Below are 16,464 nucleotides of genomic sequence, written 5' to 3'. Positions count from 1 at the left end.
GAACACACGGGTACGGAAACTATGCGGGTTTTTCTTTGAAGACGCTGGCGACGCTGCGGGCGGAAAGCTAGTGTACGATAGAAACGTAAGTTATCTGTTATACGCTACAATTATTCCTTTACATGTCCAGATGATCATATCGAAAGTCCCTAAGGGTGGGGGGTAAATTGTGGTAAAAGGGGGGGAGGAGTTCAATTAGAATTAGGTATGGTTATTTCTAGGTAAATTTTCTACGTAAAATTTACTTTAAATTATTTCGTATTATATTTTTAACCCCCAACGCAAAAAGTTGGGTATTATGTGTTTGACCACTATGTGTGTCTGTCTGTGGCACCGTAGTTCGCTAACAGGTAAATCGAATTAGATGCGGTTTTTTTGTTGGGTAGCACATTTTCCGACGCTGGTTCTTTGATAAAGTATCAAAATCGGTAGGGGTAAAAGTGGATGAAAAAAACGAAAGTTATTTTAATACTTTTAAAGATCATCGGGAAGTTTTTGAAATTATTTATCTCTTTTTCTATTCAATAACATAACAAACATAAAAGTAGTTAAACACATGCGTGGCTTGAAGGCGTGACTCGTGAGACAGGAAAGATCTAATTTGGATTTGGTGCTGGATTTCATAAAAACTGAGTATCGATTAAGCTGATCAATGGCACGATACATTGGTAATACCCCCCCCCCCCTCTCTCTAAAAAATAATATGATATCGTTTAATAAGAAATTTTTCATAGAAAATTGGTTCGGCATTTCATTTCTTGATTTTCTTTGATAAGTAGGTACATAAGTTATTTAGCTCAGTTTAGTAATAAATTTTACTAACAGTTCTTTTAAGTAAGTACATAGTACGTGTTTACTCAATAAACAGTCACTATTCCACGCGGACTAAGTCGGGGCACAGCTAGTTTTTACTATGTCATTATAAGTACTTTAATACGAAATAATCCTAGTTATTGGTTTGATATTGTTTAAATTCTTTGTGCGTTCGATAAACAATTATATTTTCCACGTACATGAAAACATTATGAACAAGTTTATGAGCATCTTAATCTATTATAATATAAAAATAAGTCGGGTTTTCCTTCCTGACGCTATAACTCCAGAACGCAACAACCAATTTCCACGGTTTTGCATTCGTTTTAAAGGTCAAATAAAAGGTATCTCTGGTGGCAAAACGGAGTTCGCCCGTTTGTATTATGTTTGCTAGTTTGTATTAAATGTGTACACACACTTCATACGTCACAAGGGGTTGCTGAAAACCAGTGTTGTGTAAGGGCCCTGGCTCTTACACAACTATTTGCTGAGTCAGCGGTCTGCCCCCTTTTGTCAGCAACCAACGAAAAGCGCAGTATGATGATTTGGCCTTTATTTACCCTTCTTTTTTATGTATTTGTAAAAAAAAATATTTGAGGGTCAATTAGTTTATAACTTCTTTCTTTTTTTAGCTTTTTTATGTCTTAATAATTACATAGCTTACATATGTAATAATTACATAGCTTTTATCGCGGGCCTTGAGCGCAGGGACCGAATCGAGAAATTCCGTAACGAAAAAACCTCACGCTCCCCACTCCGACGGGCTCGGAGGTGTGGCTTGAAGGCATGTATATGCAATAGCTTTACCGCGGCAGTCCCCGAGTGCCACACGTCTTTTTTTTTTGTTATATTATAGTGTGCTGTGTGGCACACAGGTGTGGCATATCGTGTGGTTAAATGACAATAAATTTATTTATTTCTTCTTCTTCTTTTTTTCTTTCTAAATTTATTCTGCGCAGCAAATTATAATTATTATTATTCGATGTTGAACCTTCTTTATCTAGTCTCGTGACCACCTCGTGACTATTATGTTCCCTAATGGATTTTCTGTATTGAAGGAGGTGTGTCTATGTCTTGTTCACAATGTTAGATTTATGAATAAAAATGCTGCATGAAGTGAAAGTACGTAATTAGACCTATCTCATATTTTATGTCAAAATGTTATAGCCTCTTGTGCCGATAAGTCTGACTTTCCTGTATGATAATTGAGCTGTAACTAATTACTCTTTAAATTAAATGTATAAGTAAGAAATAATAATCTATAGGTACATATCGCTAATTCCTCTTAGAGCCAGATAATTCATAATTCAATTGTGTTCATTCAGTAGAGCCGAGAGTTCTTATACCGTTACCCTTTGACCAAGGATTCAATAGTTCACTGATCGATTTTATTTAGGGACAGGGTAGGTGATCAGCCTTATGTGTCCTGCCAGACTGAGACATTTTTTTTCTTCGTCTTCACCTGGAATCGAACTCAGTACCCCTCGGTTTTACGCTTACGCGTCAACCATTGTATCAAGGAGGCAGTCCCGAGGAATCAATATTAGGTAGTTACCTATTAAATTTAACAAATTATTAACCATATTTTTATTTATTTATTCCTTGATGCTAGTTATTTCAATGTCATGACTTTTTGCTATTCACCAACAAGATTAAGATCTATGATGAACAAAATGCATCTAATTCAATCAAACGATGAAACACATAACACAATATGTTATATTGTGTTTTGCGTTATGCGTTTCGGCGCCCCTTACAACTGGTGCCTAGAGCTGTTCCATCCGCTGTGCCCAACCCGGCACTGTGTGTTTAAATTGATGAAAAGTTATTATATTATTTTTTAGTCATTCACTCATGACTAATTATTACAAAAAAAAAACAAATAAATAACTACCTTTCTCCGCCCCTTACTTCACCTACTTATATAATTTTATATCGCATGTCTGTGTATAGAATTTTCCATCCCCTATTTGGCTAGATCCGAGGGTTTATAATATTAAAGTCTTTAGTAATAAAGCTCCAACCACCCGAGAAAAAAGCGTTTTGAGCCCTCTCAATTTTGCTATCGTTAAAATAACAATTATTAAACAAAGAAAACTAATGTAAATAAAAGAATTATATGTACCTATGTATGCTTCCATGTAACTGCCTCCTCTAGAGTCGTGTTAGACCCACTTTAAACGGACAGAATTCAAACCTCATCTCATCAAATATGGATGACAATCATCGAGATATTATATGTACATATATCTCGATGATTGTCAATGCATTTTTTTTTTATATGAAAGAAGGCAAACGAGCATGTGGATCGCCTGATGGTATCTAAGCAATTCCACAACCCATAGGCATCTACAGACCTGTCCGAAGATTGTGATGCCGACTTTTTAAGGTGGCGGTAGATTCTCTTTTAATAAATGCCTCGATGTCATAGGCGTTCGAGAATATCATCGAAGGCAGGCTGTTCCACAATAATTTCAATTTATCTAATTTAAACATGTTTTTTAGTATTTTAAAACCATATAAGATTATTTTTTCATAGCTAGCCCTGGCTGACTTTAATAATACTAAAAGTAAGTATTTCCAGATTTATAAATATTAAATATACAGAATAATGTAGATTATAAACAAATTGTTTTTCATTTTGTATTATAATTGTCATGTGACTTTATCCACTATTAAGTATATCGAATCAAAGTATTTAGTAAGTATTATGTTTTCATCTAACAATAGTTGCATAAGGGATACAAATTTCTTTTAATAGTTAATTCTTATTTTATGCCTCTTAAAATCATAGGTACATATATAATTATTATTCCTTATGTAATTATTTTATCTCAATAGGTAACAGTTGCCAACTAACTCGTAGGTACAACTCGGAAACGGCCAATTTTTAAGAAAATATATTCGATAGCTCATAGAATATTTCGAAAACCAAGTAATTTATTATTCTTATCATGTAGGTGTAGGTAACACCTATATACCTAAGGTTGTCTTGGCAAATCAACGCTTGCGGATTCAGCTACTCTAAAAGAAAATGGTGTTAGTTACACCACTTATAAATCAAAAATGACTGGATTAAATAATTATTAGTTTGTCATAATTGCATCCGCGAGAAGAGAACACGAGAATAATAAAGTGTAATTTTGCAAACTCGCAAAACATATCAACCCGAGCGGAGTCGGGACGAAAAGCTTCTAACTTGCAAGTCACGTTGGTTGCTTACCTACCAATTATATTATTATTTTTCGAATAGTGTCCGTGATAACCTTTTCGCGTCTTATTATATAAGTATTTTGACGGCAATACCTATTTTAATAAAAATAATTTTGTCTGTCGATTTTCTTCTTTATTTGGTACTAGCTTACCGCCCGCGGCTTCGCCCGCTTTGTCTAAAACCTAATAAATTATATACTAAAACCTTCACTCTATCTATTAAAAAAACCGCATCAAAATCCGTTGCGTAATTTTAAAGATTTAAGCATTGAAAGGGACATAGGGACAGAAAAAGCGACTTTGTTTTGTACTATGTAGTGATAACTGCGTAAAATTTTGCATGATATATTTCTTCCCTTTTTGCTGTGAATGAAAAATACCTACATATTTATTTACATCATTTAGAAACCACATCATAATATTTTCTTCATCAGAAAAATCCAATCTCTGAAACTTTACAATTGCATAGGTATCATCGTTCTGAATTCGGAGCAACTCATACTAGATTTGCAATCCATAATATAATTAAAATCTTTATGGCAAAGCGGGGCTCCGTCGACTCGCAATAATTGTCTTCGTTGGGAAATATACAGCAAATATAATATAAAGTCTGGCCTAAGCAACTGTCATGATACAACAATATGCCGAGCGTGGTCCGCTCTGAGACATGTCCGTTTTCAGAGAGTTATGTTACAATTCGCTAACTAGGTTGATGTCGAGTGACACTAGTTAATAAATACAGACATCCTTATCGCGAAACTTCAATAACATACTCAAGACTAGACTTTGTTATCGAGATTCTAAACTACACTATATAGAGATGTAGCTTGTCATCTACCCATTTATATACCTACACATAATAATATGTGCATTTGTGAATCATCATCACCACATAGTATAAAACAAAGTCGCTTTCTCTATGTCCCTTTGTATGCTTAAATCTTTCAAACTACGCAACGGATTTTGATGCGGTTTTTTTAATAGATAGAGTGATTCAAGAGACAGGTTTTAGTATATTATAATTTATTAGATTTTAGACAAAGCGGGCGAAGCCGAGGGCAATAAGCTACTATATAGCTTTATTACGCCATTTTTCAGCAAAGCGGCGCGAATGGCAAATATTCGTTGTGGCAACTGGCAAAGTGCAAAATACTTCTTTTAACAAAAAAAATTAGTTCAGTTAAAACTGGTAATAGATTATGCGAGGTAATGGATAAAATGAAGGTCGCTGAATGTCAGCTCTACATGGAGTCTATGCTTTTTAATTTTGATGTATGTAAAATGCAACGGAAATAATTACTACCTAGTTATTGTTATTTTTTAATACTTACTTAGTTAATTGGTTATGCCTACATATTGTGTAATAAAGAATTTTTGTTATTAATATTTTATACGGTAAAACCGTAGTTAATTTCTAACGCGAAAGTTTGGATGATGGGTTTATGCGAAAATGGATTTTGATAATAATAATTGGGAGTGATATATGTCCCTTTGTATGCTTAAATCTTTAAAACTACGCAACGGATTGTGATGCGGTTTTTTTAATAGATAGAGTGATTCAAGAGGAAGTTTTTAGTATATAATTTATTAGGTTTTAGACAAAACGGGCGAAGCCACGGGCGGTAAGCTAGTAAACTATATTTGTTACATACATTGTTGCCAACCTCTTCTACTGTGGGTAAAACCACGCGGCATATCCATTGTTTTATAAAGCGGATATTATTCCAATTAGGTTCTACAATTCTACATCCATACTATAATATTATAAATACGGAACGACTCTGTCTGTCTGTCTGTCTGTTACTCAATCACGCCTTAACTATTGAACCAATTTGCATGAAAATATTTGGTATAGAGATATTTTGATACCCCAGAAAGGAAGGCTACTTTTACCCCGGGAAATAGGATAGGTTTTATCCCGGAAATCCCACGGGAACGGGAACTATGCGGGTTTTTCTTTGACTGCGCGGGCGAAGCCGCGAGTGGAAAGCTAGTAATTCTACAGGGTTATTTGTAAAACACCGGCAACCTCGCAGGACAAGGTAGCTAACATCATAAGTAACAATATTTGATCTACGACTTTTGGCATAACGCAATAAATTATTTTTAAATGATTTTTTAAGCTTTTATTGTACTCTCCTAACATTTGTAAGTCTATGTTCTATTCATTATCGAAACGGCGACACGACGCCCCCTTTCTCCTCCCGTTCGCTTCTTGTTTACGTAATTTTTGGAATGCGCGTAGAGTTTATAATATTCAAACGGAAAATTAAATGAATATTTATTTTTGTATGAAAATAAAATCTAACAAATTCTCAAAAGTCGTAGAACAAATGTTGTTACTTATGATGTTAGCTATCTTGTCCTGCGAGGTTGCTGGTGTTTTACAAGTAACCCTGTATATCTAACATACAACTGGCACACCATTACCTACAGTTGCGTTATGTAAAGTTTAACTTAAACCATAAAAAATATTATGTGCAATGTGTATCTAATAATTATTATATTTGTTGTAATAATTTAATGCTGAAGTTTGTGTTATAGACAAAACAAAGTCAGATGGAAAAGCACATGAGTCTAGTTACCTCTTTTACGAATTATTTTTTTTTATTTTTTACAGAATAAGACTAGACGTTTATTTAATTAAAGATAATAATGTTTACAAAACAGCATTACAAGCCAATTTTTATCGTTGTTTCTAATTAAAGATATTTTATTGAGATAAAATTAAGTGTTTCATTATCACAAGTTTAAAACACGTACGTACAATGTACATGTGACGTGCGTCTGCATCTCAGTCTGTAGTTTTTTTGTCATTTTTTTTTATTGGGAACAGGTGGATACTTGACCACAATCTCGCCTGATGTTAAGCTAAGATGTGGTCTAAGATGGAACGCGCTTCCCTAGAAGGTTCACTCTACGCTTGAAGACTCCCATATTGTACTCATCGGGGAACACAGGTAGTTTTCCAATTACAGCACTAGAGCGCATTATGCAGCATAATGTTTAACGTTGAACGTTTCAACTACAGAAACGCTTCGCACAATCGAGCACTCTTAAAAGTAGTAATGCGCGTGATGCGTGCAATCGATGCCAACTCAGTGACAGAATTTTAATTTTTCCCCTTTAAATTCGGCATTGTGCGCCACTGAGTCGTCTTGTGCTCTGTAATTGGAAAACTACCACAGATTCAGGAGGCATGTTCCAGTCCCTTGTGGTTCGGATTTAACATGTGGAATCGAACCGCTTAGTCCAGGTACACGGAACGTCCACCATATGGCGATGCCTAGAATCTGTGCGCCTCGACGATCGATGGAAAAAGGGGGATGGTGGAACGAGATCGTGCAGTTCCGCAGCGCACTCACCAAAGTGTATCCGATATAAGACCGATAAGCTGGCCACTCTGCGGTGGTGACCGAAGCTCTGCAGCTTTTTGCCTACTAGGTCATCGTCGTTTATGAGAAAACGTACGCTAGAAGATCATTGGACCAGATTTAAATGATTACCCAGAATATTTTTGAATTTTATCCTAGCCTTAACCCTTCGAGAGTATGTTTTGGAACGATTTGCCACTTGCGGTGTTCCCGAACAACTACAATATTGGGGCCTTCAAGAAAACCGTTTATTTGTCTATAAAAGGCCGGCAAAGCAACACTTCTAGTGTTACACGTGTTTATGGGCGGTGGTGACAACTTAACGTTAGGTGGTCCTCCACCTTCCTCTTTGCTTGCTCTGACATAAAAAAGGGAGTGCACTTATATTGGCGCATATACATACATAATATTATGTATAAATACTGAATGTATCATTTGCACTACGTTGTACTGTGTATAGAGCCTTGGCCTAATAAGCTTTGAGTACCCAATATTGTCCGAAAAAAATGGTGATCGTATCAATGTATAAAAATAAAAGGTTAGAAGGTCTATTTTTAAAGACTATGATGAAAACATGGGTAGATTAGCAAATATAATAATGTTTATATACACTTGATATTTTTTTTACAAATATATTGAAGAAAATTTACCATGTTTACTTAAAAAATTAACTAAGTATATAATTATAATATGACATATTATTATTTAGTAAAGTACGGTTTGTACACGAGGGTATCGCGAAATAAAAACAGACAAGCCAAATATATTTATTTGAATATCATTCGTTATATTTTTTTCCCATTTAGTATAGCATATGATAACAATAAATTACATAATTATGCTTTTGTTTTATATGAATTGTACTTTTCTTTTTAATAAACAATCTTTTCGCTAACGTTCCAAATAGGTACTAAGTAGATACCTAACCATTCTTAGGCTGGTTTCAGTTCTTGACCGACCGTCAGTGCGTACTGCGTACCGTCCAGACGATACGCATCAACAATTGTATGACTATGACACTATGCGCATGACAATACGCGTGCGTATGGTAAGTCTAGCTATGAATTTCTATACATATGACAAGCGCGACTGACGTACGCACTGATGGTCGGTCAAGCTCTGCAACCAGCGTTAAATTATTATTGATAATTGCTATAGGAATGTATTCAGAATGTGGAAAAAAGCAAACTTACCTGTGCATACTATTATTACTAGTGCATAGATACTATTATTACTAACTAGTAACGTACCTACCTATTATATTATCTGTGCTGTTATGTAACTTACATAATATATTATGTAAGCCGTATAGCGTAGCGTATTACATACGCTACGCCTATGCGCAGGTCGATCATAATTCAGAGTCAAAAAGCATCACAGGGGCCGTATTATGTCCTCGTATTCCCAGCCAGTTTACGCCGTGAATTGAACTGACTGGCAAATCCTATAATACCAAAATGAACCATGGCTGGTTATTGCGATCATAATATGAATTTGGCAGTCTGTTCAATTTACGAATAAGAAATCATTATACCGTAATGTTTGTAAGAATAGGTACATGCGCAGGTATAAATATAGAAAATAGTTATGGCTAAATGAAATTAATTTCGAAATGATTACAAAATCTCGCAAAAACCCATCTACAATAAAAAAAATTTTTGTCACTAATAAGGGGAAATTGAATATACATAATATTTCGATTTTACCACGGTATTCCCACATGTTTTTATAAACATTTATTGACTTAATTACAATTCTATATTTTATAGGGGGGGGGGGAGGCATAAGTGAAGACGATATTTTACAATTTTATTACTTTCGAGGTACAAATATGATAAGAGCAGAGTAAAATAAAACGCCAATTAATGATAAATATTTTTATTTGACTAGAATTACACTTAAATATATAAAACACTAGATTATATAATTATAATATCATTCTACTTACATGTTCACTTTCTTTCTTTTTTTTACAGAAGTTGAAAGATCTTCTTCTGAAGTCTTAGCTGTTATACACTCGATGTATCAAGTATAAATGAATCAATAAAACTCTTTATTCTACACAATAACACAAAAAATAACAGATAAAAATTGTACAAAAAAAGAAGACATTCACAAATGGCGGCCTTGTAGCTAATAAGCCATCTCTTCTAGGCAACCCAAAAACGAGTTCTCAATTCGTAGCGTGATTCTTGTTTTGTCAATGCAAAGATCCTTTATGTTCAGGCAGTAAGAAATATATAGTCACTGGTCCCTTACTAGTGTGTACTATCTCTTGGTGTCGTATCAATTGTGTTGCAGCGAGTCCGTATAATAAGCATGGTATACCTGTAAAAATAATATCAAGTTTACTGTTTATAGCTTACAAGACTCTACAAGAAGGCAGAAGTAGGCAAATATTTTCGTGGCGGGTCGCGGACGAACTCTACCAATACCCATGGGCCGTGGCCTCGTCCTTGAAGCGGCCATGGCTCTTCACGGAAGGGCAAGATTTCCCCATTTAAATAAAGGCTTTGTGATTTCGGAATGAGCTTAGTTCTGCAGCTTTTTAAACTATAATAAAATAATTTTTGTACCTAACACATTTTTTTCATTTATACCTACTTTCAAGAACAGTGATTTTGTTTACTACGATATACAGAACAATATACAAACTAAGTGATAATAATGTAATAAAGTCGAGTGCATATTAATAGACATTTATCAATGTGCAGTGATAAACCCGCTCAGACAACATAACCTTTAAATATATGAAATTACTAATTTTTTTATTGTATCCTCCCTCTATAGGGTTCCGTACCGAAAAAGTAGAGTAGGACGTCCTATTGCTGAGACTTCAGTTTTTTTTGCAGATGCTCTGTAGATAGATAGATTATATGCACGGATAACGGAACCCATCGTGTCGCGAGTCCGATTCGAGTTTGACCTATTTTTTTAATTTCTTATGAAGACCCGTTTCCCTGAATGAGGTATATACATTACTACAAATGTTATGTATCACATAAATATTTTGCCACTCCTTAATAGTAAATTGAACATTAGCAATGACACTATCAAAGTTGAAATTAATCAGTTGCAACCTAAATCGAAATATGAAGATGCGGCGTCGGGAAGACATAATGAGCATCGCATTTTATTCTGACAATCTTATCGCAGAATTTACATATTATACCTAATAATAAATAATTTATATATAATATACAGGGTGTACCAAGAAGTAGGGATATACAGTATACTGAAGACAGGAGTTAGAGGACCTAGAGGGCTATCCGAATCACCCCCATGTATGTTATGCGATTTTACTTATTTTTAGAGTAATGACGTATTTTTTAAATTTTCACCTATTGCCGAGTAGTTGCGATGAGATTGTTATTTATGAATTATATTGCGCTAGATGCTTGATTTTTTTTTTGTGTGCTAAGCTGAAAGATAGGCCAATTCAGTATGGTAACATTTACTATCGTTAGATCTTTGAATGGAATAAAGAAAATTGAATGTTAAGAAAGATAAAATTACCCAGTGTGTTCACAACTTCAAAGGCCCGAAAAAAATGCATTAAAAAAATAGTTTGGCTTTACAAACTTGCTCTATCTATCAGATAGCTACCCTGAAAATTTCATTTTATTATTCATAAGGCTTCAATCGATTTAAATCTAAATGTGGTAAGTGCAAAATTTTAATTTACATGATGATTAATAAAAACAAATTAAAATATAAATAAGCAGTAAATACTGCTTATGTTTATAAACCAACTCAGACTTGGTTTTTAATAGATAAGTTACAATTTATATAATCTATGACCTTTTGTTAATAAAAATGTTTAACATAATAATTATGTAATTAATGTATATTTTTTTGTCATATCATCCCATTTGATTACTAGTTTTCTGTCCAGACTTTGCTTAGGTAAATGTTTTAAAAGGTAAATAAATAATAATTTTACTACTGCATACTCTTTAAGTTCATAGCTCCATAATAATATAGAATGACTTTCTCCAGAATAGGACATTGCCAATTTTCATCAAGTTGTATAAAGGAAAAGGTTGAACATAGTGAACACTTCTTACCTAAATTGGCTATTTTTATGAATCTCATAAATTTATCTGAGGAATTCAAATCTTCGGCTATTCGTTTTGAGCAATGGTACTTAATGTATGGAAAGCATCCAGTTCTTAATATTTGATAATTGGAGTTCCCAGCTCTCCAATTGAAGTTGGACATTCCAAATTGGTCATCCTTCACACTACTATACTGGAACATGTGAAATACACAAACTTTATTAATATACTTATTGCTTGCTCTGGTTTCACTTACTTAAATAACAAACAAGCTGTGCCCCACGGTTTCATCCCCTCTTCAGTTGATATTTGCCAAAAAGTAGCTATCTCACACAAACTTTATCCCAATTGTATTAAACTATAAGAGTGTTACAGACAGACAGTCTTATACATTCATATTAGTATAGCTTTAGCAAATTTCATTGAAATTCATCCAGTTATTTAGGGTGATAGTAGAAATAAACACTTCAAATACCAACTATTCACTTTAATAACATAAGCATATTTGAGCATAATATTAAAGACCAAGACCAAGAGATTCAAGGTAATTTTTTAACTTTCAAATTATGTGTAAGAGTAAGAATTTAATTTAGCTAGCAGTACCTAATTATGAAGATGTTTCCTTTGAAGTGTAAGCTATAAGTTAACCACAGAAGTTAACATTACCTTTACAAAATATGAGGTCCAAGGAGGTTCGTTACATTGTAATAAATAAGAAGTTAGAACTTCTGAAGCGCCCGGTCTAGATAAAAAAGATCGTGTAGGGATAATAAATAACAGCTTTATTTTCTTCAACATTAAACTTGAATTCATTTTTCCTAAATATTCATTCACGTTTTAATTATTACGTATGTTTAAGGAACTTAATAACTGCAATCAAATAAGAAATAAATACATTTTAGGTTATAAAATTTATTTTGACACTATGTCAACAAATAAACAGCTGATTATGACACTTTCGTTCAAAAATCCGTTTGACGTTCACGTGTTCATATTTTTAATGGAATGAGCAGTTTTTACTTTTTATCTTCAATTTCTGTTTTTCTCAGTAGGGAGTTTCTCATGTCACTCAACATTGACATGATCATTGATAAAGTACACAAAATCGACAAAATCCATACAAAAAGCAAAATAAGTATAAACGTTACATGCACTCATACTTTCAAAATTTTATATAACTATAGCTATCATGCATTTTTGGAACAAAGTTCCTTATCGCGCGTTACTTGAAAAAGACGGAAAAAATTCTCACGAAAATGTGTAACGTGGTGTAACGACACTTTTCTCTCTCTCTCTCTCTCTCTCATAGAAAGCAAGTTAGCTATTTTAACTTCGTTTTATCCGGGTGTCCCTTGACACCTCTCAAAAGTTTTTTTATTTTTAATAAAGCGCACTAAGTAATGACTTGATAGTTGGAATCTGTGGTTGGAATATTGGGAACAGGTAAGAGAGGATTTTTTAATTTCATAATAAAAAACAATCTTGTTTAAAAAGTATTTATTATAATAAAAATGCTATTGCTTATTACTATTATTATATAATTTACTTATACATAAGTATACTTTTAGTATTTGTACGTGACGAAACATTCATAAAATACAATAGATATTTTTTATATCACAGAAACAACATTAAAAATCGTAATCCAATCAAAATTAAAAAAATTGTCAATCTATTTGTCACAACTTAATTATCAACTTGATATCAACATATACCTACTAAATTATATTATTTACATCAATTCCAAATAACGATAACAGCAATAAGATAAAATTTCAAAATTATTAGTGTTGTTTCTTTTGTCTTTCATTACTGTAAGCCATTGTGAATATTTTGATTATTTCATAAATTAAATTGAAACAAACGATTCAACACATATTCAAAAAAAATATGTGTGCGTGTACACACGTAAGAAGTGAAACTTCTTTATGACCTTATTTTTCAAAAATAATTTACTATATGCAACTTTACAGAAATACGTCGAATCACGCGTGGTAGGGATAAGAAAAAGATGGCGCGTAACGGAAAAATGTCACGCGTAACGAAAAAATGTAACACTAAATTTTTTTCCAACCCCGATAAAGAAGTTTCTCTTCAAAAATCCACAAAAATTCTACCAGATTGACTAACAATTATTCGATTTCAGAACACGCAATCGATTTTCAACATAACACATTTTACTCTATTTAAAAAAAAAGTCCTGTCATAATATTATCATCTATGACAGATTCTGTCAAAGTGACGTTTCCACCATTATTTTTGAATCAAACAAAAAAATTATATTATTATGTTAAAAAATTATATTATATTAAAAAATACAGACTATTAACTATTTAACTTACATTTCTATTCGACATTTCTTATACTTATAAAAATAACAATGCGACGTTTCTTTGGCGCCATAACCACACATTCATCCTTAAATTTATTTATTCTACCAAGCACCGTCAGTCTTTACGCAAATTTTAGTTCACAGATACCAAAATTTGAAAATTAGAACTATAGTCGAGCCAATTTAATAGGCAACATTTGACGTCTATCAATTTTATCTTCGAAGAGAGGTAACCTGCTTAAAAACATCGATTGAAGTGTATTAATCGATACGGATTTGAAACATTTGTAAATCGAATTTATTAATTTATGATGATTTTTATTCACAAGTAATCAATGCATTCGATTCCAGATGTCAGATTTCGATTTTTAGAGTAACGTCTCTAGTATTTAAAAAGAAAAAAGGTTTATTGACACAAAATTGTAGCGACGTCAGTTCTTCAATTCAGAAATTGTTTATTATGTTTAGGATGGTTTATCAGTAAAATGAAATCTTAAAATTACTTGTATCGGTCATTATTATTATAAATATGTAATTGTAATTGAAAAAAGTTAAGCAAATGTGCAGTTCTAACAAAACGAAATATCATATTATTCTATGTCGTCGTTACTAGGTTACGTTGTTGAATTTTGTTGAACTGTCAAATGTTGCCTATTAAAATGGCTCTACTATAATACAATTTTGTCTTTATTGTAATTTATTACAAAACATTAAGTAAATTAAATTGATATAATGTAAAATTGGTAATTTCATACAGCAAATTAATTTTCAAAAAGCCAAAGAATACAGAAATCTTTAGAGGATGTTTTTTTTATAAAAAATGAAGTGGATCTCTAATATCTGACGAAACTGTTCAAATTGAATTTAATTTCTATGTGCTTTCTGAAAACAAAGATTTATTAACTCATAACAATTTATATAGTATTTAAGACAAAATAAAATAGAGTTATCAGAAATCAGAACCAATTTTATGGCATATGGCACAGAAAAAAAAAAACAATACATAAAAAGGAAGAGGTTAGTAAAAGTCATCAGCTAAGAATATGAGAAAATAACATTTCTTGTATGAATTTAAATAACAAAAATGCTATCGATTCGTCCATTTATAATAATTATAAACTATATGTTATAGCTACAAGTCATTTATACATCTCTTTATAATATTAGCTGCTTCCCTTTCACCCATGTCGTCTAGTAGGAGAGCAAGTGATTTTGATGTCACGTCATCATTCAAATCCTAGAAAAACGAACAATTTAAATAAGTAGTTAATATATTTATAAAAAAATAATGCTTAAACTCATGAAATTATTGTACTGTTACAGATCCTTGATAAGCGTACAAAGTTTGAGTCAAATCTGTCTGTTTTAAGTAGGTCAAAATCGAGTCGTAAGTATTCAATGACATACAAACATACAGGTAAAGCTATTGAAGGTGTTTTTAAAACAAATACTTCTAAATTGCAATTAAAACCCCATATACAATTGCATTATACCTCAATATGTACCAGGGCAACAAAGAATAGCGTTGTAACAGCTTCGCCACGCGCCACTTGTACCCAAAAGCGAAAATAGGTCTTCTAAATTACAATTTATACTACAATAATAATAAACTAATATACCTTAATATGTTTCAGTTAACTTAGTTACTAATATACCTTAATATGTTTCAGTGTTTTTTCATGTTATAAGCGTGGCAGTAGGGCTAGCAGTACTCCCGTACCAAGATACCAAAGAATCCCGTTGCAATCGCTTCGCTAGCTCGCACCACGCAACACTAGCGTCCAAAAGCTAATACTTAACTACAATTTATAATATTATAATAAAGCTAATATACCTTAATATGCTTCAACAGTGTAGCAGTAGGGCTAGCAGTACTCCCGTACCACGATACTAGAGAATCGCGTTGTAATCGCTTCGCTAGTTCGCGCCACGCTCCGCTTGTATCGAGAAGCGAAGATACTTCGTGTATGTAGTGGGATAATTCCGAAAGGTCTGGGCTTTCCTGAAACGTATAATTTAAATATATAATACTGCACCCCGATAGTCTTAAGTTTTTTAGCAGTGGAGAGAAAACAACAATGAAAAAAAAAACAATATGAAAATCATTCATGATTCGCTCTGTATCTTGTTTTTAACTTCCAAAAATATTAAGTTAAAAAAGCATATTACAGCATGTTCGAACATTCAATAGAGATTGAATAGAACACGGGAACAAACACACGAAAAAAACAATCAACTACATTGTCTAGTCCAATACTTATAAAATTATTTGATCTGCCAAGTTTTTAGGTTATTGTTAAAATAACCCATAAACTCGGCAAAAATCCGCCATTTTTTATTAAATAGACAAAAAATACCCACAGTATACACAAATATAAATATTATTAAACATTTCAAAATTATAAAACTAAAAACATTTTTTTTAATAGTTTCTACATAATAATTTCAACTTACTTCTTCATCAGCGGATTCAAACTCGTCCTCTGGCTCGGATTTAATGTCCAGATCATCGAAATGTACGTTGGAGTACATTTTGAGCAGTTCCAATAATTCTGGCTTATCCAGCGCAAGCTTCCACGGTGGACGCGTGTGCGGTTCGTGTTTTTCTGGATCTGCCTGTTTTTTTAGTTTTTTATTATTATTAATAATGCATATGAAATAATAGAATACAAAT

The 16,464-nt window shown here is 32.8% G+C and overlaps 2 protein-coding genes across 4 annotated transcripts in view; both read right to left on the bottom strand.

The window, feature by feature from the left end:
• Positions 1-9,299: 9,299 nt before the first annotated feature.
• On the bottom strand, positions 9,300-12,399 carry LOC123693431 (uncharacterized protein C15orf61 homolog). 3 transcript variants are annotated; one of them, XM_045638522.1, is made up of 3 exons: positions 12,125-12,399; positions 11,468-11,651; positions 9,300-9,728 (listed from the first exon to the last, which is right to left on the bottom strand). In XM_045638522.1, the coding sequence occupies exons 1-3, from the start codon at positions 12,269-12,271 to the stop codon at positions 9,601-9,603; spliced, it is 459 nt and encodes a 152-aa protein (XP_045494478.1). In that variant the 5' UTR covers positions 12,272-12,399; the 3' UTR covers positions 9,300-9,600. The 3 variants fall into 3 exon arrangements, with proteins under 3 accessions (XP_045494478.1, XP_045494479.1, XP_045494480.1); XM_045638523.1 differs by having other exon boundaries at positions 11,468-11,646; positions 12,125-12,259; XM_045638524.1 differs by lacking the exon at positions 12,125-12,399 and adding an exon at positions 12,062-12,119.
• A 2,067-nt stretch (positions 12,400-14,466) lies between these two features.
• LOC123693418 overlaps positions 14,467-16,464 on the bottom strand; it is a 28,988-nt gene continuing 26,990 nt past the window's right edge. Inside the window, exons 20-22 of the mRNA XM_045638505.1 lie at positions 16,245-16,406; positions 15,625-15,792; positions 14,467-15,027 (exon numbers count right to left, since the gene is read on the bottom strand). Coding sequence (XP_045494461.1) covers positions 14,923-15,027; positions 15,625-15,792; positions 16,245-16,406 — 435 coding nt within the window. The 3' untranslated portion in view covers positions 14,467-14,922. The remainder of the gene's footprint in view (positions 15,028-15,624; positions 15,793-16,244; positions 16,407-16,464) is intronic.

The sequence above is a fragment of the Colias croceus genome, chromosome 7, assembly GCF_905220415.1.
Source record: "Colias croceus chromosome 7, ilColCroc2.1".
Taxonomy (NCBI): Eukaryota; Metazoa; Arthropoda; class Insecta; order Lepidoptera; family Pieridae; genus Colias; species Colias croceus.
This window is presented reverse-complemented; position numbering and strand designations above follow the sequence as displayed.

Excerpts from the sequence above, each read along its gene's own strand:
- LOC123693431 (XM_045638522.1), bottom strand. The coding sequence starts at position 12,271 with ATGAATTCAAGTTTAATGTTGAAGAAAATAAAGCTGTTATTTATTATC. Across the intron at positions 11,652-12,124 it reads GGACCTCATATTTTGTAAAG|TATAGTAGTGTGAAGGATGA; the intron begins GTAATGTTAACT and ends CACATGTTCCAG. Across the intron at positions 9,729-11,467 it reads CATAAAAATAGCCAATTTAG|GTATACCATGCTTATTATAC; the intron begins GTAAGAAGTGTT and ends TTATTTTTACAG.